General features: G+C 41.8%; 1 protein-coding gene across 5 annotated transcripts in view; it reads right to left on the bottom strand.

The window, feature by feature from the left end:
* DCDC2 (doublecortin domain containing 2) overlaps window positions 1-25424 on the bottom strand; it is a 237775-nt gene that overhangs the window by 172695 nt on the left and 39656 nt on the right. For all 5 annotated transcript variants that reach the window (XM_073331884.2, XM_073331883.2, XM_078851592.1 and 2 more), the window contains exons 5-7: window positions 17274-17288; window positions 2483-2559; window positions 2239-2370 (exon numbers count right to left, since the gene is read on the bottom strand). In XM_073331884.2, the coding sequence (XP_073187985.1) occupies window positions 2239-2370; window positions 2483-2559; window positions 17274-17288 (224 nt within the window). The remainder of the gene's footprint in view (window positions 1-2238; window positions 2371-2482; window positions 2560-17273; window positions 17289-25424) is intronic.

The following is a 25424-nucleotide window of genomic DNA, read 5'->3' as shown; positions in this document are numbered from 1 at the left end:
AAACTTGGCAGCTATGTTGTTAATGATGCGGAAAAGAAAAACACCACACATGTAGTGTCATTCTCATAATTCTGTTTTTTCTTGTTTAATAAGAAGTTATATCTTTCTGGCATCAGTGGTCTCACAGGATGACAACACAGTGACTGTAAACCACAGCAATTAATTTGTAACTTATTAAGGAACAATGATCACTTTACTAACTTATTTAATATGTACTCCTAGCATTTTAAGGAACAGAATATGAAAACTAGGTTAATAGGAAACCAGAAGAGGAAAACACTGAATGGCTGAAATGCCATGCATAGGCGCCGACTCTGTGGGTGCTCCGGGGCCGGGGCACCCACAGGGAAAAAATGCTGGGTGCTGAGCACCTACCAGCAGCTTCCCTATCAGCTCTCCCTCACCCTCTCCCAGTGCCTCCTGCCCACCGGCGGGCCCAGCGAATCAGCACCTTCCCATCCTTCCACCTCCCCAACCTGCCTCCTACCCGCCGCGATCAGCTGTTTCACAGCGCCCAGGAGGCTTTGGGGTGGGAGGGGAGAGGAGCGAGGACACAGTGCGCTCAGGGGAGGGGGCAGAACTGGGTGGGAAGAAGTGGGGCGGAAGTGGAGCGAGGGCGGGAAGAGGCAGGGTGGGGGTGGGGCCTTGGGGGAAGGGACGGAGTGGGGGCGGAGCCTGGGGCAGAGCCAGGGGTCGAGCACCCCCCAGCACTTAGGAAAGTCGGGGCCTGAGATGTCGTCATGTGCATTTTTATCATCTATTCTTGAAAATAACACAAAACACTGAACTGCAACCATAGTTACCTATAGAATAATTTATACCTTACTGCACGTAATTTGCTTATTTGTTTCATCAAGTAGTGACAAAGAGCAAAGTTCTAATGGTTTATTAATTTCAAAACAATCTGGAGGTGGAAACAGAGGGCCAAGTCTTCAGCTGGTAAAAAGTGATATCACTTCACTGGAGCTACAATTTACACCTGCTGAGGATCTGACCGAGAGAGTTGTCATGTATGTTTACATCTATTTTACTGTATATAAAAACTTAGATGTCCCAAAAAACACTGTTTTGAGAATTTAGTGATGTTGACAGAAACATGGGGCCGGGAATGATGGAACTGGATGGAAGCTATATGGCGGAGAGTCAGCCCACACAAGACTGAGGTTACACAGTGGGGGAGACTTTTTCATCTCCTATTATTTTGGGGGGAGTTTCTCTTTTTGTGATACAGCTTTACAACCTGAAGGTCTTACTGACTCCCACCTGCTCCAGAATGGTTTAGTAAGCAACAGTTGCAAAGAGTGCTTCATTGATACAGGGCTGTGACCTTTTCTCTCAGATGCAGACCTTACCTAAGTTAATCATGCCTTTCCCATCTGGAAAGTGGATTACTGAAATGTGCCCTACATGGGGATATACTGGAAGGCCATAAATTTTGTTAGTGCAGAATTTGGCAGCCTGCTTACTTCACAGTGTTTCCCATAGAGAACACATTTAATCTGTGCTCAAGGACTTGAACTGGCTCCCAAATCATTTCCAAGTGCAATTAAAGGTGCTGATTTTAAGCTTTAAAGCCCTAAACGATTTGGGAACTATCTACCTGAGCGATCATCTCTCTCCTAATCGATATTGTGTCAACGGAGATGAGCTGAGATGCTTGTATAACTTTGGAACCTGCTTCCCACCTTGGTCTGACAGAGATTGAGCTGGGTGACTTTCTGAGCATACTGCAGGGTCCAAGTCATCAGAAAATGGTGGGTTGTGGATAGAGTGAGTTGAAATAAATTAGGTGGGCCAGTTTCCCATTGAAAAATGCTGGGGGTTTTTAACTGAAATATTTTGTGGGAACATGTCAATTTTGATAAAACATTTTATGACAAAAGTCAAAACGTTTCATTTCAACAATGTTAAAACATTATATTTTGACTTTGTTTTTTTATTTTGTTTTGATTTTGTTACATTAAATATTAATGTTAATATAATAATATATATTATATTTTAAATTCTATATGTCGAAACTATGAAGCTAAAACAAACCACTTCAACTGTACTGAATCAATTTTTATGGAACTTTCATTGAAGTGGAAATTCAAAACTTCAGATTTTCATTCTGATTAGGAACAATTTTTTTCAAAATTGTGGAACAGAAATTCAGTTCCCAACCAGCTCTATTTATAGAGATTTAAAAGATATGTCAATATGTAAAGTATATATTATAAATATACAACTTCCCCATACCTGTGCACAGCTCCACTTCTGAGGGTTACTTTTTCTGTCACCATTTCAAGAACATGATCCCATTGATTTAGTGTTTTTCTAGGAATGAAGAGGCGCACTGCTGGATTTATAAGGTCTCCATTAGCAATCAGACTGGAAGAATAAAGGAAAGTTAAATAATGTGTAGCTGTGTTTAAATAAAACTCAATAGAAACAAGAAAAAGATGATAGTGGATTACCTCCCCTAACTGAAAATCCTACTTACAAAATAGTGCATGGCTCTTGAAGTGGTTTTCGAAAACGTGCTGACACATTGATTCTACTGTGAGTAACTGGCTTCACCTGGAAGGACAAAAGTATATAGTCATTTATTCTGTCTTTATCTTAGGACAGGATTTTAAAAAAAAATTATTTCATTTTATTTTTACTTAACTCCTCTTTTTCCAGCAGTAGGTTTAACTAACTTCACACTACTGCCATCTGGCACTAAGTACCCTCTGTGGTACAGCAACATACTATAAAAAGAAAAGGAGTACTTGTGGCACCTTAGAGACTAACCAATTTATTTCAGCATAAGCTTTCGTGAGCTACAGCTCACTTCATCGGATGCATACTGTGGAAAGTGTAGAAGATCTTTTTATATACACAAGTACTCCTCTTTTTTTCACGAATACAGACTAACACGGCTGTTACTCTGAAACCCAACATACTATAATGACTAGGGCCCTTCTTGAGGGAACTATATTAGGTTATAAAACTTGACCTTTTGCCTTCATGAAAACCTTATGCCCCCCAACCCTTACAAAGCTTTCCTCCTATCCCTCCCAATATGCAGGTGTTATGTCACCATAAGCATACACTGCCACAAAATCTGTACTGAAGTTCAGAGCTCTGCAGATGCCATTACTGACTTGTCAGTAAATGCTGCTGAGTCACACAAGGGTCAGCCTCCCAAACTTCACCCCTGACTTCTGACAGTGTTTCAGTCTTAGTTCTCATAGTTCATGCCTACTGGTTCGGAAAGTTAAACCTGCATCTTCCATTCAGTATAATAGCTAAGTACCTGTAGGCCTCAGAGTTTAATAAATATTTTGCTCTTATACAGCCCTTTTCATCCAGCTCTTTTTATTATCAAAGCTCTTTACAAAGGTTGGTAAGTACGAGCCTCGTTTTGGGAAAAGGGAAAAGATGGGAAAAGGCACACAGAGGTTAAATGACTTACTCAAGTAGAAGCTTGTGGCATTCAAAATAGAATACAGGCTGCCTGATCTCCAGACATCGGCATTAATCACTAGACCATGCTGCCCCCCTTTTTAATAAACACTTTGTTCAAGGTGCTCAGTAGTCATGACATTAATATTGAATAGAAAGTTATCCAATGCTAGGTTTCCATATAGCATTCATCACATTCTTTCAAATTTTCAAGTACAAAAAATAAACACATAAAAGGTAAACACATCTTCTTCCCCCCCAAAAATCAACTAAAGGGAAGACCTTAAATCTACTATAATTCACAAATCATTGAGCCAGGTGGGCTGAGAAAATCCCAAACAAACATCCAAAAATAAAGGAAAATGTATTTACAATCTCACAATACCCCAAGAAAGGGTTACAGGTTTGAAGGATTCAACACACCATACTCACAAATAGAAACATGCTTTGCAATACTTATATTGTTAGCACAGGTTACATGCCCAATCATAGGATGAAAAATAGCCCATGCTTTAGTCCCTTATAAGTTTTATCAGTCCTCGTCCACACATAAAAGTTGTATCAATTTAATTAATAAGCCTCATTTCAACTTGGGGAAAACTAACATTTATATCTTCAAATGGCTTTACAAACAAAAAATAATTCAACCTGAAAATGCCCTGTAAGTATTATCATCTGCCTTGTACAGATTGGAAAACTGACACAGGTTAAAGGACCTACCAGATAGTCACAAATTTTAGGTCAGGAGAGGTTATTATGACCATCTAGTCCAGGGGTCTCAAACTCAAATGATCACAAGGGCCACATGAGGACTAGTACATTGGCCCGAGGGCCGCATCACTGACATCCCCTCCCCCGCTGCCCCTGTCCCCGCCCCCACTCCACCCCTTCCATGAGGCCCCGGCCCTGCCCCACATCTTTCCACCCCTTCCCTGCCCCCATTCCAACCCCTTCCCTGGAGGGACCTCGAGAGGTCATCCAGTCCAGTCCCCTGCACTCAAGTATTATCCCAGGACTAAGTATTAATTAGACCATCCCTGACTGATATTTGTCCAACCTGCTCTTAAAAATCCACAATGATGGAGATTCTACAACCTCCCTAGGCAATTTATTCCAGTGCTTAACCACACTGACAGTTAGGAATTTTTTCCTAATGTCCAACCTAAACCGCCCTTGCTGCAATTTAAACCCATTGCTTCTTGTCCTATCCTCAGAGGTTAAGAAGAACAATTTTTCTCCCTCCTCCTTGTAACAACCTTTTATGTACTTGAAAACTGTTATCATGTCCCCTCTCAGTCTTCTCTTCTCCAGACTAAACAAACCCAATTTTTTCAATTTTCCCTCATAGGTCATGTTTTCTAGACCTTCAATCATTTTTGTTGCTCTTCTCTGGGCTTTCTCCAATTTGTCCACATCTTTCATGAAATCTGGCACCCAGAACTGGACATAATACTCCAGTTGAGGCCTAATCAGCATGGAGTAGAGCGGAAGAATTACTTCTCGTGTCTTGCTTACAATACTCCTGCTAATACATCCCAGAATGACGTTTGCTTTTTTTGCAACAGCATTACACTGTTGACTCAGATTTAGCTTGTGATCCACTATGACCCCCAGATCCCTTTCCGCAGTACTCCTTCCTAGGCACATTTCCCATTTTGTATGTGTGCAACTGATTGTTCCTTCCTGAGTGGAGTACTTTGCATTTGTTCTTATTGAATTTCATCCTATTTACTTCAGACCACTTCTCCAGTTTGTCCAGATCTTTTTGAATTTTAATCCTATCCTCCAAAGCACTCGCAACCCCTCCCAACTTGGTATCATCCACAGACTTTATAGGTGTACTCTCTATGCCATTATCTAAATCATTGATGAAGATATTGAACAGAATCAGACCCAGAACCGATCCCTGCGGGACCGCACTCGTTATGCCCTTCCAGCATGACTATGAACCACTGATAACTACTCTCTGGGAATGATTTCCCAACCAGTTATGCACCCACCTTATAGTAGCTCCATCTAGGTTGCATTTCCCTAGTTTGTTTATGAGAAGGTAATGCGACAGAGTATGAAAAGCCTTACTAAAGTCAAGGCATACCACATCTACCGCTTCCCCCCTATCCACAAGGCTTGTTATCCTATCAAAGAAAGCTATCAGGTTGGTCTGCCACAATTTGTTCTTTACAAATCCATGCTGACTGTTACTTATCACCTCATTATCTTCTAGGTGTTTGCAAATTGATTGCTTAATTATTTGCTCCATTATCTTTCCGGGTACAGAAGTTAAGCTGACTGGTCTGTAATTCCCCAGGTTGTCCTTATTTCCCTTTTTATGGATGGGAACTATATTTGCCCTCTTACAGTCTTCTGGAATGTCTCCTGTCTTCCATGACGTTTCAAAGATAATTGCTAATGGCTCAGATATCTCCTCAGTCAGCTCCTTAAGTATTCTAGGATGCATTTCATCAGGCCCTGGTGACTTGAAGACATCTAACTTGTTTAAGTAATTTTTGACTTGTTCTTTCCCTATTTTAGACTCTGATACTACCTCATTTTCACTGGCATTCACTATGCTAGACATCCAATCGCCACCAACCTTCTTGGTGAAAACCAAAACAAAGAAGTCATGAAGCACCTCTGGCATTTCCACATTTTCTGTTATTGTCTTTCCCCCCTCATTGAGTACCGGGCCTACTCTGTCCTTGGTCTTCCTCTTGCTTCTAATGTATTTGTAGAATGTTTTCTTGTTACCCTTTATGTCCCTAGCTCATTTTGTGCCTTGGCCTTTCTAATTTTGTCCCTACATACTTGTGTTATTTGTTTATATTCATCCTTTGTAATTTGACTGAGTTTCTACTTTTTATAGGACTCTTTTTTTGAGTTTTAGATCATTGAAGATCTCCTGGTTAAGCCAAGGTGGTCTCTTGCCATATTGCCTATCTTTCCTATGCAGTGGGATAGTTTGTTCTTGTGCCCTTAATAATGTCTCTTCGAAAAACTGCCAACTGTCTTCAGTTGTTTTTCCCCTTAGACTTGCTTCTCATGGGATTTTACCTACCAACTCCCTGAGTTTGCTAAAGTCTGCCTTCTTGAAATCCATTGTCTTTATTGTGCTGTTCTCCCTCCTACCATTCCTTAGAATCATGAACTCTACCATTTCATGATCACTTTCACCCATGTTGCCTTCCACTTTCAAATTCTCAACCACTTCTTCCCTATTTGTCAAAATTAAATCTAGAACAGCCTCCCCCCTAATTTTCTGGTTTATCTACAGCATATCTTTTAGAAAGACATCCAGTATTGATTTAAAGACTACAAGAGATGGAGAATCCACCACATAGTTAGGAAAATTGTCCAATGGCTAGTTACCCTGACTTTAAAATGTGCATCTTGTTTCTACTCTGAATTTCTCTAGCTTCACCTTCCAGTCATTGGCTCTTGTTATGTATTTGTCTGCTAAATTAAAGATCCTTCTCTATCAGAAATGTTCTCCCCACATAGGTATTTATAGAACGTGACCAAGTCACCTCTTAACCTTCTCTTTGATAAACTAGAATTAGCTACTTTTTTCTCTCCCCATAAGGCAGGTTTTCCAAAGTGTGGACACCAGAACTGGACACAGTATTCCAGTAATGGTCTCATTAAGACAGTATATATTATACATCTCCCTGCTTCTACGTGATATTTCCCTTAGACATCCAAAGATCACATTTGCTCTCTTAATCACCACATCACACTGCTGAATTCATTCAGGGTGAATAAATGGGCCCAAGTCAAAGGTTTTAACATGATCCTGTAACTGTCCAACCCTAAGCAGTTTTAAACAAGGTTTGGTACACAGAGACTTCAGTCTGCTTTTGTACTATGGCAAACATCCCGTTAAAAATCTTGTAACCCTTTATTAAAAATACTAAAAAGAAGGAAAAACAGTTATAGCATTTGAAATGTTAAGTAAGGTTTTCATTTAAGCATCCAACATTCCCTATCACTTTAACTGTAGAGAGCCTTTAGAAGGGGGTGGGAGGGAAACCTTGTTTGACAGTCTATCAGATAATATTAAAGTTGGTAATAACTGTCCTTTTGGGGAGAAGAGAAGCCATTAGTTGAAATGGGCTGGAGCTGTTGTTAAAGTCTGATCCCATTTCCTAAAAGGCAAAACAAGACACATGCAAAAGGGTAGAGAAAAGAAGAGCAAAAATAAAAAATCCAGCTTCTGTCTCTGATGTTGACTCTCACTTGCAATCTCACTGCTGGAGAAACCCTGGCATGGTGCATGGTCTTATCAGCCACTTCTGAGACCTGGCAAATTGTACCAGCATCAAGCCATTTACAGCATTGCTTTTAGCTGCCTCTTTCTATTTGCAGGCTTAAAGCAAGTTGTGAAATACGCCGTCTTGGCTGGCTAAGCCAGGCTTATTAGACAGAAGGCAAAAGGAGAGAAATAGTAAAAGAGAAGAAATAAGGCAGGGAAGGAGATGAACGCATGAGATGGGGAAGAAGGGAGGTGACAAAATCTCACATCCCAGGTTGTGTTTGGGATTTAGTTGGAGCTGGTGGAGGTGGCAATGCCATCTGGTACCTCTCTCTGGCCTACTCTGGTCAGAACATCTCTCAGGATTTGGACGAAGAAGGTACAGGGTCCCAGGAGAAAGTGGAAGTGGTAGTCATGATGGTGAAACTCACTCTTTTCCTTCTCTCGTATCTCAGTCAGTCAGTGTCATGGTAGGCCCTCTGCTTCACCTCCACTCATCCATCCATATTTTCCCCCCAAACTCTCTTTCTGAGGATCCCAAAAGGGAGTGATGGGTGGAAAGTCCCATCCCCTCATTATTTTGTCCACCAATTAGGCCTAATTTCTGACACACCAATTTTGGTTGATTGATTTCTGGTTCCACACTTTTCTTCTTTTCCGGACATAATCTTAACACAGTCCTTTAGTTATAACAGTAGGCCTTTTGGTTTAGGCTAATTCAGTCTGCCTCGCCTTTGCACCTTTTCCACATCAACATTTGTTGTTGTAGGTTATTCTGACACTTTATAAACTATCTCACAGCTTTTACAGTTGCGCTCATGATTAAGATAAATTTGTAGGCCCAATTATCACAACAGAGTTTATGGCAGATAGTTATTGATTCTGATCCGCAAATTGCTTTCAGAGTCACTACTTTCCAAAATACAGTCCCATCATCCTATATATACACCCTTTGTTCACAGATGTATGACCTTGCATTTGGCTGTATTAAAAGACAAATTGTTCAAGTAAGCCCACTTTACCAAGCAACCCAGATAATTCTGTAGAATTGACTTGGCCATATCATTACCGCTGCCCCAATTACTGTATCATCTGCAAACTTTACCAGCAATGATTTTATATTTTCCTCCAGATTATTGATAAAGATTTTGAATAGCATCAGGCTATTTGAGTAAGGAAGGAACCTTACGAGAAGCACTCCCTATGGATGATGATTCCCCATTTGCAATCACTTTTTGAGATCTATCAGTTAGCCAGTTTTTAATCCATATAATGTGTACTTCATTGACATTGTATATTTGTCTGTTATATTTATACAGGTATCTTTGTCAGCCAAATTAGTCAATGGTAGAGCTAGGATTAGAACTCAGAAATTCTTGGCTCTATGTTTAATCAACCAGTTCAGTACTGTCACTCAACCTCTGCACATTTTCAGGTAGCCCATTGCTTAGAATTGCATGTTTTGCTATGAAAGGAAGGAGACTCGGGATGCTAGTCACCAAGGGTCATTTCTTGAGAGAATCTAAGCATGTGTAACCCTTTGATTTTTTGCATTGGGGATGGGTAGAGGGAGGGGAGAGGATTTGCCTTGCCATAGCAGGGGTCTGAGGGCTCAAAGATTCCATTTCCCAAACCTGCAGAACTCTTGGGATGCACCACAGATGGGGTATTCTGTGTAATGACCACTCTCCATAGATGTCCTGTCCCCTTCAGCCCATTTTACACTGACTGCTCATCACAACCACTGCTGCCCCAGAAATGGTTTTCAAACTGTGGGGCAGGCCTCCCAAGGGAGGCCCGAGCTGTGTGCTTTATTTATTATTGTTGTTGTTGTTATGAGCTCTGGCTGTCAGCCCCAGGTAGCTGGGTCTCATGCAGAAGGGCTGTGCACACCTGAGAGACAGGGATAAAGGGGACAGCCAGAGCTCTGCCACCTGAGCTCTCTAGCCCCCCTCCCCCAATTCCTCATTGGGAGGTAGTGGGGCTCCAGCTGTCAGCCCCGAGGTGGCGGCAGCAGCAGCAGCAGCACAGAAATAAGGATTCAAGAGAACGCTAAGGCTGCTGTGAAAAGTGGTGGGTGGCGATATGTATACTGGGATGGGCGTGGGGGGGGGAGATGTGTAAATGACTACAGACACAAAGAAGCGGGGGGGGGGCAATCAAAAAAGTTTGAGAACCACTGCCCTAGAGGGGCATGTCCACACCCTGGAGGAGTAAGCAGTGTAAATGACCTCAAACTGTCTGCAGTAATTGATGCTATTTTGGCATGGGAGAATGGGAGAGGCTGAGGTAGAATTTAACGGACTGCAAAATGCTGCCCATTTAGAATAGCATTCCCCCCACACTTCAGATGTGCATGAAATGACTTATCTGTACACAACAGAAGAATGGAATGTGGGCAGGAATGCCTGCCCTTAACAGAGCATAAGTAAGGGTTGAACATTTTAGTTTTTCCTTTCCACTGTGGCGTTCTTAAAAAGTATTATTTTGTTGTCGTGCCTAAAGTTCCAAATTTATTTACAGTCATTGAATATATTTTTGTGTAAAACCTATTTATGATGTCTTTCTAGATTCTAATCTTCTATCTTTTTTTCCAACATGATGATTTTTTCCCCCTTTAGCAGTGATGCATGTCAAAGAATTTAGTTGGTGGGGGCATGTGGCAACCCCCTGAAGAAACTCCCATGGTTTACGCAGTAACTACCATAAAAGAAGAGTGGCAAAATTTACCATTGGTAACATTTCAAGTGAGCTATAATATAAAAGGCAAATACGTACATTAAAAATGGCCTTATAGCTGGCATTGCAGTAACTGAGCACCAAAAGCAGGTGGGATAAAAACAGGTTTTAAAAAATGAAAGCAATTTTAAAAATTAAATTAATTTAAAAGAGAGAGATGAGTCTTTAAAAATTAGAATCTACAGCCACCTATTGTAGTCACTTCCATGGTAAAAAAAAAGTTTAATACCATATAATAGACTATACTAAAATGCTATACATTAAATAGCCATACAAATATTAAGCACAGTAGATTCATGACAGGTCCCGTTCCGCCTACAATCTATTTTATGTAATACTATTAATGGAACCGAATTAAAGAGATGGTGTAGCTGGGGACTGTCAAATGACTATTGGTCAAGGCCCAGGGACAGATCCTGCCAACACTACTGAAACTAGCGCTTACTACTCTGAGCAGGCCCATTGAAGTGGTTCACAGTAGTGAGTACTAAACTCACTAGTAACTGTGCATTTTCAGTATCAAACATACTCCCTGCCCACTCAAGCAAAAGAGGCCCACTACAGAGATCTGGCAGGATTTTGGGAGTCCATGAGATGGAGCTGCTTTCCTTTGGCACAGGGTAGCTGCAATCTGTGGGGGCTAGCTGAGCCCCAGTGTGCAGGAAGCTTTTGGCTACATCCTCAACAGGGGGACAGATCGAATGGCTGAGGAGGTTAGTGCAGCCCTAGACCCCAGAAATGCCTGTGAAAGGAGGTGGGAGGTGAATTCCTAGAACTCCTGTGGATCTCCCCTTCACTAAAGCCGTACTGAGGTGGTCGAGGATATCTCTTTGGAGTCTGTCTTGTTTGCCAGTACTATCTGTTTGTAAATCAGTGTGTGCCTGAATGTCTGATCTAAATCCCGTTGAAGTCAGTGAGAGCAAGGGTTGCCACATAGAATCATAGACTATCAGGGTTGGAAGGGACCTCTGGAGGTCATCTAGCCCAACCCCCTGCTCAAAGCAGGACCAATCCCCAGGTTTTGCTCCAGATCCCTAAATAGCCCCCTCAAGGATTGAACTCACAATCCTGGGTTTAGCAGGCCAATGCTCAAACCACTGAGTTATCCCTCCCCCCGTCCCCTGTCCCGGTTTTCCCAGGACTGTCCCTTTTTTGAGATAGCTGTCCTGGGAAATCTGTAACTGTGTTCAGGGTACACTGCCAGCTGTCCAGTTTTATGGGCTCAGGATGTTCCCAGATGACCTGGGTTTTTGTACCTTAGAGGTAGCAACCCTAGAAGAAGCCTTCCCATGAACTTCAATGGGCTTTGAATTAGACACTGGGACTTTGGGAAATCCTGGCACTCAGAATATTCTACATTACTAGCCTGGGCAGGGTGAGACAATGATAACTTGTTGTGACATCGTTTGTAATTAGCATAGTTGGACCACAGAGATTTTGTAGAGGCTGCCAAATTATGAAGGATCCTGGTGTCAGATTTTTGGTGTCAGTTTTACAGAAAAACATGTTAAGGCTCATTTTTTACAGTGTTACTATATCAGTCTTTTACCATAGTAGGCTTTTGGCAGGGGAGGGAAATCTGCCATGTCTCCAGATTGCAAAAGGGAGTCCAGTTGGGAATATTTTGAAACGTTCCTGTAGCTGCTGTCAGTGTCAAAGGATCATTTGCCAGTCTAACCAATGTAGCAAAGAGCTTCAAAGCCAAGAAGCAAGGAAACATTTTGAAAAGCGTGCTGCTGAGGGCTAGGATGACAATAATCATACTTTAGTAGTCATTAGTCTGAATATTTAGACGCAGATCTTGGGCTGTGTTCAAAGAACAATGGATGTAGCCCATATTCCCCTCCACCAATGCTGGGGCTGTCAGTCCAATCTGCAGCATAAAGCAGACTGGCTTCAGTACTTAAAAGTACTTGTGTATCTAAAAGACTGATCTGATCCTTTCCTGGTTCCAGATTCTCCAAACCTGATCCTTAAGTCTCTACTAACTATCCTAACCAGCAACATCCCTGGGTGCTGGGGAGGAGAGAAAAAAGGGGCTTTTTTATAGTATTTCCCTCTTTCTTCCCCAGTAATGTAGCCCTTCAACACCCTATTTGTTATGTTTCCTTTTAGATTTGGAACAGATTTCCCCCACTGAACACAAGGCCAGCAAGAAATGCATTTCAAGAATCTTCAAAAACACCAGAAGAAGCAGGTGAAGAGGCAACCACTTTTCAGACATAATAAAATAAAATAATAATAATAATACCTTTATATAGGGCTTCTCATCAATATTCCTCAAAGCACTTTACAAAGGAGGCTGTATCATTATCCCCATTTTACAGGTGGAGAAACTGAGGTACAGATAGGTGAAGTGATTTGCCCAGCACCATCAAGCACACCTCTGGCAGAGCCAGGAACAGAATCTAAGTCTCCTGAGTGCCAGTCCAATGCTCTATCCACTAATTCATACTGCCTCCCGGAAGTGATACCTCCCCCAGGCACATCAGCATGAACAGTCTCTCCTATGTGTAGTCCTCTGGCCTTATATTATGAAATCATTCACTGTTAGTATTGGCTATACTATACACTGCCTTTACATCCCAAAACATGGATGCATATTAAAGTTTCTTCTTTCTTTTTAATGAAATTAACCCAGTGATCCCATTTGACCTTCAGCTAGAAGTTCAAAACTACAAAGGTATAAAAAAACAGCACAGAAAGTACTTAAGCTTTCTGAAGTGAGTGTATTTTAAAAAAAATCTTTATAGACTGATTCCTTTCAATGGACATTAGAGGTCATTTTTTTCAAAGACCCTAGGTATTGCATCTATGACTTTTGACTTTCTAACAATGGGGTAATTACACGTTTACCCTAGTTCTGAACATAAATGAGAACTGTGCGCATGCACAATCATTTTGCAGGTGCAATTTTGCAAGCCAACTTTGAAAACATTTCCCAAGGTTACAGTCCCAACTGTACATTCAAGGCTTTAACAGCACAATTCCTTGACCATTAATGAGAGCTGAGTGGCTAACATTCCATGCAACAAGTCTAAAGATTTAACCTTAAAAGCTTCAAAAACTTATTGGTGAATGCTTTTAACAGTTAATACTACTTATGATGAGATGCAAGCTAAGCACAGGTGTAAGCTATTCACTTGCTAAAAAAGCTGAAACTATTTAAGAACATATATTTATTATTTAGATTTTAAGAAACAAAAAACTGAGTGTATCCACTTCCATCAGCTTGTTTCCCCTCATCACAGCAAACCCTTCCCATCATGTAACACCTACACACCTTTTCTAAAGGCTGTTCAACATTTTCAGGGCTGACTCCTGCAACTGACAGGCACTCACAGCCTCCCATCTACGTTAATGAAAGTTTCTGCAGGCAAGAACTATATGATTGGGCCCATTAACATCATATATATACTGCAAACATTAAATAACCTACCAAAACCACATTCTTCAATATACAGTACTTTGTTGCACCCAGATTTCAGTGACCCACACTTCGTTGGAGAGCTAGTTAAAGAAGTGCTCTCTAATCACAAAGAACAAGCCATTTAGGTTATTCCCCAGTGTGTCCAATTAATTACTGTAGTTGTTTCTGCAAGCTGATGAAACCATTAATTTCTAGCCAAGTTCCTCAGTAGGCCACTATGTTGTTGCACTTAGCCCCTGAGGACAGATGCAGTGTGACAACTGCTAAGGGCTCATTTATTATTGAAAGGTTTGTATTTCTGCCAATAATAGACACTATGGCTTCAGCCTGCATGTTTGTCTTTTGGGTTACCCTTTAAACAAAGAGCCATTTATATTCCCAGCAGCCTTCTCTGGTCTATCTAGAAAACCATATAGCCCTATTTTTAAATGAGCAAATCATTAAGGAATGCAAGATGGGAACAGTTTGGGCAGAGCCATTATATTTTTTCTTTTTACTCCAAACATGACACAAGTAAGATCAAAATAAAACCTACACCGTTCTGCACGTCTGTTAAAACCAAATGTGCCTTATATTAATGGCAAAAAAGCTACATTAGCACAACATTAAAGGTTGACAGTTTAAGTCCACACACAAAAATCAGAAAGTAGAAAATGTTAAGGTTCCCAGAGCAATATTAACCCACTCTAACTGCACATAAATATTTGCCATAGTACACAGAGTAGAAGCTTTAGTGATCGAAATATTGCACACAGTGGCCCAGATTTTGTCTAACAAGCACTGGACCTTTTCGGGGGCAGAGCAGAAATGCATTGCTCTATGGCAGTGGTTCCGAAACTTGGTTCGTGGCTTGTTCAGGGTAAGCCCTTGGGGGGCCGCAAGACACTTTGTTTACCTAAGTGTCCGCAGGTACGGCTGCTCACCAGGGCTTTGGAGCTGTGCTCCAGCTCCGTTCCAGCTCCAGGCAAAAACCTGCTGCTCCGCGCTCCAGCTCCGGGCTCCGCTCCAAAGCCCTGCTACTCACAGCTCCCAGTGGCCGTGGTTCGCAATTCCCGGCCAATGGGAGCTGCAGGAAGCGGTGGCACGGATCGCACCGCTTCCCACAGCTCCCATTGGCCAGGAACAGCGAACCGTGGCCACTGGGATCTGCAAGTGGCCGTTCCTGCGGACGCTCCAAGTAAACAAAGCGTCTCTCGGCCCGCCAGGGGCTTAGCCTGAACAAGCCGTGAACCAAGTTTGGGAACCACTGCTCTATAGGGAGTCCCTTTGGCATTCCCCACTGTACAATGGGAACAGACCTGCTGCATTGCTCCTGGGTTTCTCCCTCACCCTTATGTGGACACTTATGCTGCATTGGCAGGTCTGGAAGGGGCTTCCCCTACCCTCTTTGGGGTGGCTACCCCTTCAAGGTCACCACTACAATTATGCCTTACCCTGGTGGCAAAAGGCAGGAAAGACTCTTTGCACCCAGCTCCACACACTGCACATGCCCAAAGATCAAGCACAATCTGGCCCTGTATATGTGGAATCGGTACAGGAGAAAGATAGGAGAAAAGAATAAACCACAAAAAGAAAGGCTAGCTGAAATACTATGGAGTTCTGCACCTGAGTTTTGCACACCATAAGTTTTCAAGCCGGTAAGTATGTAGTCACACAAGCACGCTCACTACAGTGCTACCATTTTAAACAAAGCACAATGTATGTAGCACTACAGACACTTAAAGCCTCATATCCACATTTCTCTCATTTACTTTGCTTTTCTGTTTCACATTTCCCCAACAGCACAGTCTTAACAGTTACCAGTTCACACCTTACACTGACTTCTGCCTAGCCATTGCTAAGCTATCTCTAGGTATGAAAAGAGCTGTATTTTCTGAGAGAGCAATATATTTTAAATACGCAAAACACATAAATAAGAAGCTGGGTGCTCAGCTGCTGTAAAACAATGCTGTTCCACTGAAGTCAATGAAGCTATGCCAATTTACATCAGCTGAATATCTGGCTCAGTGTTTGTGTATCTGGTTCAGTGTATGACTAAGAAATTTTAAGGCATACATTGATGTGCTCATATTTCCTTTGTAGGAGAGACGAAAATGGCATAGTGTCTGGAATAGTCTGACCCCTCTGGGGCTACAAAGTTACCTATTAACCCAAGTGAAGCCTTGGGTAAATATTTGCACTTATGTTAAGAAGCCAGCACCACTAGAACCTAAATCCTCTAAGGTAGTTTAATTTCACTTTAATCGGCATAGTTTTATTGACTTCCATGAGAATCTAGCCCTCTTATACTTTCATATCCAAGTTCCCTCAATTTGTTTCAAATGGGCCATTTCAAGGCAGTTTCCACCTACCACCTGGTGAAAATTGCTTCTCGCCCCCTGACGGCCCCCCCAGAACCCCTGCCCCATCCACCACCCCTGCTCTCTGTCCCCTGACCACCCCCGGAGCTCCCACCCCTAACTGCCCCCCACTGCCACATCCAATCCCCTCTCCTTCCTGACCACCCCCGGACCTTCTGCCCCCATTCAACACCCCTGTTCCCCGTCCTCTGACTGCCCTGACCCCTATCCACACCCCCGGCCCCTGCCCACCCACCGAACTCCCCTGCCCTCTATCCAACCCCCCCACTCCAGCTCCCTGCCCCCCTTACCACGCTGCCTGGAGCACCGGTGGCTGGCGGCGCAGCTGCACCAGGACAGGCAGCCGCGCCACCCGGCTGGAGCCAGTCATGCACCGCGCAGCACAGAGCACTGGGTCAGGCCAGGCTCTGCAGCTGCGCTGCCCCAGAAGCTTGCAGCACGCCGCCCAGAGCATTGCGCCAGCGGTGCGGTGAGGTGAGGCTGCGGGGGAGGAGGAACAGCAGGGGAGGGGCCGGGGGCTCGACTCCCGGGCCAGGAGCTCAGGGGCCAGGCAGAACAGTCCCACAGACCAGATGTGGCCCGCGGGCTGTAGTTTGCCCACCTCTGAACTAAACCCAACTCAGCTTAGGTTCTGAAATCTGATGAGATCACAGCCCCAGGTGGTCATGGCTTCTGAAATTCAAGCATTCACAGAACACTGATTCTGAGGCCTCTAAAGTGTGTATCTTTGAGCCAAACTTTCATTCTTACTTTTTGCAGCATGACTGAGGCTCATAGCAAAACCTAGGGTACTAAGGCTGGGATTTCTATGCAAGTAAATGCCTAAATCCCATTCATTTCAGTGGAATAGGGTGCCTAACTCCCTTAAACCTCTTTGAAAATCCCAACCAGCATGTGCATTAAACTTCTAATAAAAACATGATCAGTAAAAATTATTGTCATTCTATAACAAACATTCTATATATCATTTATCCTTATAATATAGTCCTTACAGGTATTTGTTAAATATTCACAAAATCTGGCAACAATATACACATACACACTGCTAGCTAATATTTGTACTTACATCTTCCACTGTTAACTGTTGGCAAAAAAAAAAAAACAATATGTTTAGCAATTAAATAATTAACTCATATATACAATCAAATGATCTATAATAAACATAAACAAGTTTCTATCTATCAGACAAAAATGCAGCATAAAAACACTTTCTAAGTCTATTTTGGCTTTTACGTTTTAATAGAGAGTGATCTTGTGCTCTTGAAGGTGAAGGACTGAAGCATTAGTTTAACGCTAGCATTAGAACTATGTTAACAATGAATTTAGCGCTCATGAAAATGAAAATTGACAACACGGGGTTGAGCACCACTTGTGAAAGTGAAGCCTGCAATAGCACCACATCATTCAGGCAACCCGAGCAGTACGCAATTCAATGCCTCAGGCTGAAATCACAATTGAGTACAGTTACTGGTATGAAGACTTTCAGCCACGCTGCAGGAGCACAGCCTATATTGGCTTGGGACTCACAGACACATTCGAAGACTTTAATGAGTGTGTATTAACCATTACAGCGTAAAGAAAGAAGTACCTAAGAGTGACATTTGAATCAACAGAAGACTCTGTCTACACTGGGATCAGACCTATGCTTGCTACAGCTGTGTGTCTCACAACCAGAGCCATAAAACCAAAGATATAGCAAATCGTATATTTCTCTTTCCTGTTTGTGCTAATTAAAATGTAAGCTTATTTGTTGATTACCATATTTATAGTTTTAGAATCTATGACTGGTACATTGTATGACGTCACTTTCCCTCTCCCCTTTCCCACACAAAGAGGATTTTCTAGTTACAAATAAGAAACTTAGGCCCCAGTCTAGCAAAGTACTTAAACTTCTACTGGGCTGAGCGTATACAGGACTTTGCAGAAGGTGCTAAACTCTTTGCGGAATTAAGCTCTTAATGCTTGAAAATTACGCAGTTGATTACATACTGTTATCACTGTATTCTGTGGTGGCACACGCCAATATTTAATCAGACATGAGAAGCAGTGGATTGCGGGGCGGGGAGAACTGCGTCTGGTACATTAGAAAGATTGATTGAGACTAAAATCTAGGTGACTTTTGTCGTCTTGAGGAAAGTTAAAAATAGAATGAAAGCACTCTTCTTAGTTTGTCTTCTCCTTCCAGCAAGCACCAAACATGACCGCACATCTGCAATCTGAAATCCATGCCAAAGGATGAAAGTCTGGCAGCACCTCAACTGATTGCTACACTGATGGAATTCATTTAATCTCTAGCTAAAACATGGCATGACTAATCTGGCCTGCTGCCTTGTCCTATTCAAAACCAACAGCCCAGCAACGGGGTTTACCTGAACAGCTTCAAGCCTTCCTTCACATATCCGCATGTATGTATAAAGCCATTCTGGTTGGCAGCAAAAAGCCATTCTTTTATCCAGATTCTCAGCTGGTGTAAATCAGTGTAGCTTATTAAAGTTGATAGAGCTATTCCAATTTATAGGAGCAAAGGATCTGGCCCACTGCTACTGCAGTAAGTATTACTATATGTCTATGGCAAAACTAGTGTCTGTTACATGACTCATGTTACTATATAGCTAAACCTTTTGAAATTTGAAAGATTTCAACACAGTGTTGCATACCAAACTTATCAGCTCATATAATGAGCCATGGTTTGGCCAGTTTGTTACAATGGCCAGTTTGTTAACCCCAGGAAAATTGAGAACAAATGTTTGCATTCCTTAAGGGCAGAGCTGGGGTCAAAAGAACCAAAACCCCATTAACATACATCATCCTAGATGTTCAAAGCTTGTGATGCAAATGAAAGTAGGTCACAGTTCAATGGTCAAAAGCAAAGAAAGAAAAGATAAATGTCACCTTTATTTTATTTTATTTTATTTTAAAAGCTATCACAGCACATGAAACCATTTGATTCACCACATAAATATAAGATTTTTATTACTGGTGTTCTTTATGTATGCTTCTTAAAGATATAGGACCAGATTCACCAGCATGTTCTAAATGTTTTGTACCATTCCACTGATCCAAAGCAGTGACTGACCAATTAAACTGGGTTTATGGCTGTATTACATCACTGGATGGTGCAAAGCCACATGGACCTGGCCACAATTTCTTTATCTTTAGCTAGAGGCCCACCTCAATTGGCGTGGAAATAAAGTACTCCTAGAGATGTCTAGAGCTGCTAGCTGTACAAAAACAATGATAATATGCCCTAATAAATTTGTTAGTCTCTAAGGTGCCACAAGGACTCCTCGTTGTTTTTGCTGATACAGAATAACACGGCTACCACTCTGAAACCTAGCGCTACAAATTTCAGAGTGATAGCCATGTTAGTCTGTATCAGTAAAAACAACGACGAGTCCTTGTGGCACCTTAGAGACTAACAAATTTATTTGGGCATAAGCTTTTGTGGGCCACAGGGATTCTAGCCCACGAAAGCTTATGCCCAAATAAATTTGTTGGTCTCTAGGACTCACTAGGACTCCTCGTTGTTTTAGCTCTACAAAGATACCCTTTGAGGGGGTGAGAGAACCTGGATTTGTGCAGGAAATGGCCCACCTTGATTATCGTGCACATTGTGAAGAGAGTTGTCACTTTGGATGGGCTATTACCAGCAGGAGAGTGAGTTTGTGTGTAGGGGGGTGGAGGGTGAGAAAACCTGGATTTGTGCTGGAAATGGCCCAACTTGATGATCACTTTAAATAAGCTATTACCAGCAGGACAGTGGGGTGGGAGAAGGTATTGTTTCATGATCTCTGTGTATATATAATGTCTGCTGCAGTTTCCACGGTATGCATCCGATGAAGTGAGCTGTAGCTCACGAAAGTTCATGCTCAAATAAATTGGTTAGTCTCTAAGGTGCCACAAGTACTCCTTTTCTTTTTTTAAAGATACCCTTAACATCCATGGACCATATTAACTCACTGGGTTCTCTCAGCTTCCACGGATGGTCTGGCATTTGGCAGTGTCATAAATATAAAGGGAAGGGTAAACCCCTTTGAAATCCCTCCTGGCCAGGGGAAAGCTCCTCTCACCTGTAAAGGGTTAAGAAGCTAAAGGTAACCTCGCTGGCACCTGACCAAAATGACCAATGAGGAGACAAGATACTTTCAAAAGCTGGGAGGAGGGAGAGAAACAAAGGGTCTGTGTGTCTGTCTATAGTCTGTCTTGGCTGGGGATAGACCAGGAATGGAGTCTTAGAACTTTTAGTAAGTAATCTAGCTAGGTACGTGTTAGATTATGATTTCTTTAAATGGCTGAGAAAAGAACTGTGCTGAATAGAATAACTATTTCTGTCTGTGTATCTTTTTTGTAACTTAAGGTTTTGCCTAGAGGGGTTCTCTATGTTTTGAATCTAATTACCCTGTAAGGTATCTACCATCCTGATTTTACAGGGGGGATTTCTTTATTTCTATTTACTTCTATTTTTATTAAAAGTCTTCTTGTAAGAAAACTTAATGCTTTTTCATTGTTCTCAGATCCAAGGGTTTGGGTCTGTGGTCACCTGTGCAAATTGGTGAGGCTTTTTATCCAACATTTCCCAGGAAAGGGGGGGTGCAAGTGTTGGGAGGATTGTTCATTGTTCTTAAGATCCAAGGGTCTGGGTCTGTAGTCACCTAGGCAAATTGGTGAGGCTTTTTACCAAACCTTGTCCAGGAAGTGGGATGCAAGGTTTTGGGAAGTATTTTGGGGGGAAGGACGCGTCCAAACAGCTCTTCCCCAGTAACCAGTATTAGTTTGGTGGTGGTAGCGGCCAATCCAAGGACAAAGGGTGGAATATTTTGTACCTTGGGGAAGTTTTGACCTAAGCTGGTAAAGATAAGCTTAGGAGGTTTTTCATGCAGGTCCCCACATCTATACCCTAGAGTTCAGTGTTGGGGAGGAACCTTGACAGGCAGCTTACACACAATCTTCTCTCCTGTCAACCAGCACAATCCATATTGAGCATAGCTGAGCAGGAAAGAGGCAGTGCCAGGCCAATATGTATTTGCTGATTCAGCAAATCTTCCACGCAGCCTCTGACAGCAAGGCTCCTGGAGAGCCCCCAAAAGCATTTAAAGCTGCCCTCTTCCACCAAAAACCATAAAGAAGGCACCCCTGTCTCCTGCTCAGCTCCAGAGTAAATCTTACTCCACAGCAGCTGCCTATGTCAATAGAAGGGCATTGTCATTTGTAACCTCTGTGCCTGTGTGGGCGAATCTGGCCCCATGTATGCAAGTTCTGGAGGGAAAATTCTATTATATTCAACATGCATCATTGTAAACTCCTCAAGGCAGAGATTATGGGCCAGATCTTCAACTGGCATATACCAGGGTAGCTTCATTGGCTTCAATATAGTTATACTGATTTACATCAGCTGAGGATCTGATTTCATGTCTGTCTTGTCCACCATCAAGTTCACTGTGGGTGCTTAAATAATAATCTAGATAATCACCTGGTGAAACCTCATCAGAAACTAGTACATGGGGAGGGCCTGTTATGAGAAAGGGGCAAAAGGGGCTCAGCAACTTCACTCAGATTTTTCTCCTCATTCAAAATGAATGGACAGACTGGGGGTGCCTTCTACAAAGTGTATTTGCTGACTCACCCTTTTCACTTCTGACACCCTCAGATTTGAGCTTCATTTAAGATAAAAGATAGGTCTTTGTAACCCAAGGCTGCAGAGAAAAGCTTGAAGATGTGAACCATAAAGGTTCAAAAACAAGAAAGCAAATTTTTAAAATTTTTTTTAAAAATGTATTATTTTATATCTCTTGATTTTTAATCCAATGTCAAGGATTTGTGATTTTTGAACACTTGGGGAAGGCAATGCTGCTTACAGAAAATGCCAGTATTTATAATGTACATGCAGCAACTGGAGTTGTACCTTATTAAAGACTGCAGGATTGGACCCCAAAAAATGAAAGTATAGTTCTCTGCCTTGAAAACATCAGCCACATTAATTTACCTAGAAGAGACTAATTAGCTACCCTTATGTTAAACCCAATACAAAACCTAAAATCTCCATGGGCTTGATCCAAGCCCATTTAAGTCAGTGGGAGTCTTTCTGTTGATTTCAGAGGGCTTTGGACCAGTCCATAAGTAAGTTCATTACAAAGGTACATGGAATTATAAAAATGAAGATCAGCTCTTCCATATGCACTGCTAATGCATGTGGCTGCAGAATGATTAGCTTTCCAAACTACATAATCCCAATTAGCAGTATGTACAAACCAAAAGATACCATCTGATCAATTCCATACTGATTCCTACTGGTATTAGTTTGATTATGAACACTCAGAATAGTAACTATGTTTGTATGTCTTGCTGTGCTAATTATGTTACCAGGATACCAACTACCAAACAATGCCATGCAAAATTTAACCTATAAAGATGTTGCTCCAGAGGTTTAACAAACATATCAAATGTTTCATTTGCCAGCTTTACCCAGTCATGGATAGAAAGCTAAATCAAAACTTTGGCATCTGTACCCTATATTTTGACAATTTCATACTGAATGTGATACCAGCAGCAACATTTTAATACAGTTAATTATATCCTGCTTCAGAAAAAGAAGAATTCCATACTCAGCCCCTGAAGCAAATTGTGAAAGAAATCAAGCTTTTTAGATGTGGAGCAATAAAGAACACTTAAAGAGTCTTATCTGGCATATTTGTATGGCAGTATGAATGGACATCATGCATACAATTAAATTGCTTCCAAGCATACAGCAATATTTTGTGTATGCTATTTTTATAACAGGAGCTATGATGGCTTATTTCTAAAAATCAGGAAAACCTTGCTTCCGTGAGGATTAGTTCGGCCTGGCAGAGGCGATCCCATCTTCAGCTGCATTCTGAGAGCACCGAAAAACGGGATATTTCAACCATTTCTCAGCTGTTTTCAGAAGTCCTTATCAATATGTTTCCTCTACTGAAGAAATGGGAATTAATTCTCAGTGATCAATGGCTAAAAATCTAAGAACCAGATCAACAGCCCACTCACAGTCTCTACATAACAGGAACTTTTTCTCAGTGGTTAGGTGTAGGAACTATTTCTCAGGTAATCCTAAATACAAAACTTCCAATAAGTAGAGAAAGCACGAATACTGGAATTTATTACAAGTATATTTCATATCAATTTATACAATATGTCATAACAAAAGTCTACACAGCATTAAGGAATTAATCAGATGAGAATTGAGCTCCCAATATCAGCTCCCAAAATCAAATTATTACAAATTCATCCAGTTACAAACACTACTTATAGACTAGTGCAGACCAGGAAGACATATTGTAATATCACGACTGTCTACTCTGAAAGAGGCACTGAAAAGGCTCAGGAAGGTAGGTCCAGAGAATGAATTGTCAAACTTTATGTAGCCCTTAGTGATTCTGAAATAATTAAGTCACAACATATAAATGAAAAATGGGATCCAGGATTCCAGGATACCACAGAGAATGGCAGACATCCTCCAAAATACCTATACGCATACCGCCTCATTGTGCTTTGGAGAGAATTCCAGTGGAAAGATATCAAATGCTTCTTCTGCACTCTAGCAATTACTAACCTCTGCTGGATAAGATGTGGGCAAATTGGTCACCACACACACATCTTCTGGACCTGCCCACAGACCCACACATTCTGGTCACACACATGAAAGCTCACAGAAATTCTTTTGACATATATTTCAATCAAAACCTCAAACTATTATGTCCTGATGGACACACCTCCAAATATCCATAACGACAAAGAGTGATACTTGTTCAAAATTGTCATAAATATAAAGGGAAGGGTAAACCCCTTTGAAATCCCTCCTGGCCAGGGGAAAGCTCCTCTCACCTGTAAAGGGTTAAGAAGCTAAAGGTAACCTCGCTGGCACCTGACCAAAATGACCAATGAGGAGACAAGATACTTTCAAAAGCTGGGAGGAGGGAGAGAAACAAAGGGTCTGTGTCTGTCTGTAGTCGTCTTGGCCGGGGACAGAACAGGAATGGAGTCTTAGAACTTTTAGTAAGTAATCTAGCTAGGTATGTGTTAGATTATGATTTCTTTAAATGGCTGAGAAAAGAATTGTGCTGGATAGAATAACTATTTCTGTCTGTGTATCTTTTTTGTAACTTAAGGTTTTGCCTAGAGGGGTTCTCTATGTTTTTTTAATCTAATTACCCTGTAAGATATCTACCATCCTGATTTTACAAGGGGGATTTCTTTATTTCTATTTACTTCTATTTTTTATTAAAAGTCTTCTTGTAAAACACTGAATGCTTTTTCATTGTTTTCAGATCCAAGGGTTTGGGTCTGTGGTCACCTATGCAAATTGGTGAGGCTTTTTATCCAACATTTCCCAGGAAAGGGGGAGTGCAAGTGTTGGGAGGATTGTTCATTGTTCTTAAGATCCAAGGGTCTGGGTCTGTAGTCACCTAGGCAAATTGGTGAGGCTTTTTACCAAACCTTGTCCAGGAAGTGGGGTGCAAGGTTTTGGGAAGTATTTTGGGGGGAAGGACGCGTCCAAACAGCTCTTCCCCAGTAACCAGTATTAGTTTGGTGGTGGTAGCGGCCAGTCCAAGGATAACGGGGGTAATATTTTGTACCTTGGGGAAGTTTTGACCTAAGCTGGTAAAGATAAGCTTAGGAGGTTTTTCATGCAGGTCCCCACATCTGTACCCTAGAGTTCAGAGTGGGGGAGGAACCGTGACATGGTGGCACAGTGGTGGGATTAACCTGAAATCATTTTGAGATCCAGTTGAGATTTTTTGAACTAGAAATACAGATTTTAAAAAGGAATTTTTAGGAAGTCCAGAAAGCAGCTTTGAAACTGAAAGCAGCTTGGTTTCTCTCTGCTTTGTGGCCAAGCAGAGACAAAAGGGGATTATCTTGTGAATTGCAGGTTTTCTTTGCCTGGAGGCAGGGTACTTAACTCCTGCAGGGAAATTCACAGTCTTCCAACCCAGAGGTTTTTTTTTTTCTTTTCTTCCTAAAAGTAAATAGGGGGTGTGTGCTCTACCCATTTGCCTGGAGACAAAAGTGGCAGGGTTTTTTTTAGGATTTTGATTTTTTTTTGTTTTACAAGGAGCACAGGTTTGAAAAGAATTTTTTTTTTTCTTTGGGCTGGGTAAGCAGGTTTCCAAGTAGTTGGAGGTTTTTTGCTTTAATTTGGGCCCAGAGCAGAGACAAGGGAATTGTCTTTTTCTGTAGGCTG

The sequence above is a fragment of the Lepidochelys kempii genome, chromosome 2 (assembly GCF_965140285.1).
Source record: "Lepidochelys kempii isolate rLepKem1 chromosome 2, rLepKem1.hap1, whole genome shotgun sequence".
Lineage (NCBI taxonomy): Eukaryota > Metazoa > Chordata > Testudines > Cheloniidae > Lepidochelys > Lepidochelys kempii.
The sequence above is the reverse complement of the archived record's forward strand: the minus strand, read 5'-3'. Positions and strand labels throughout refer to the sequence as shown.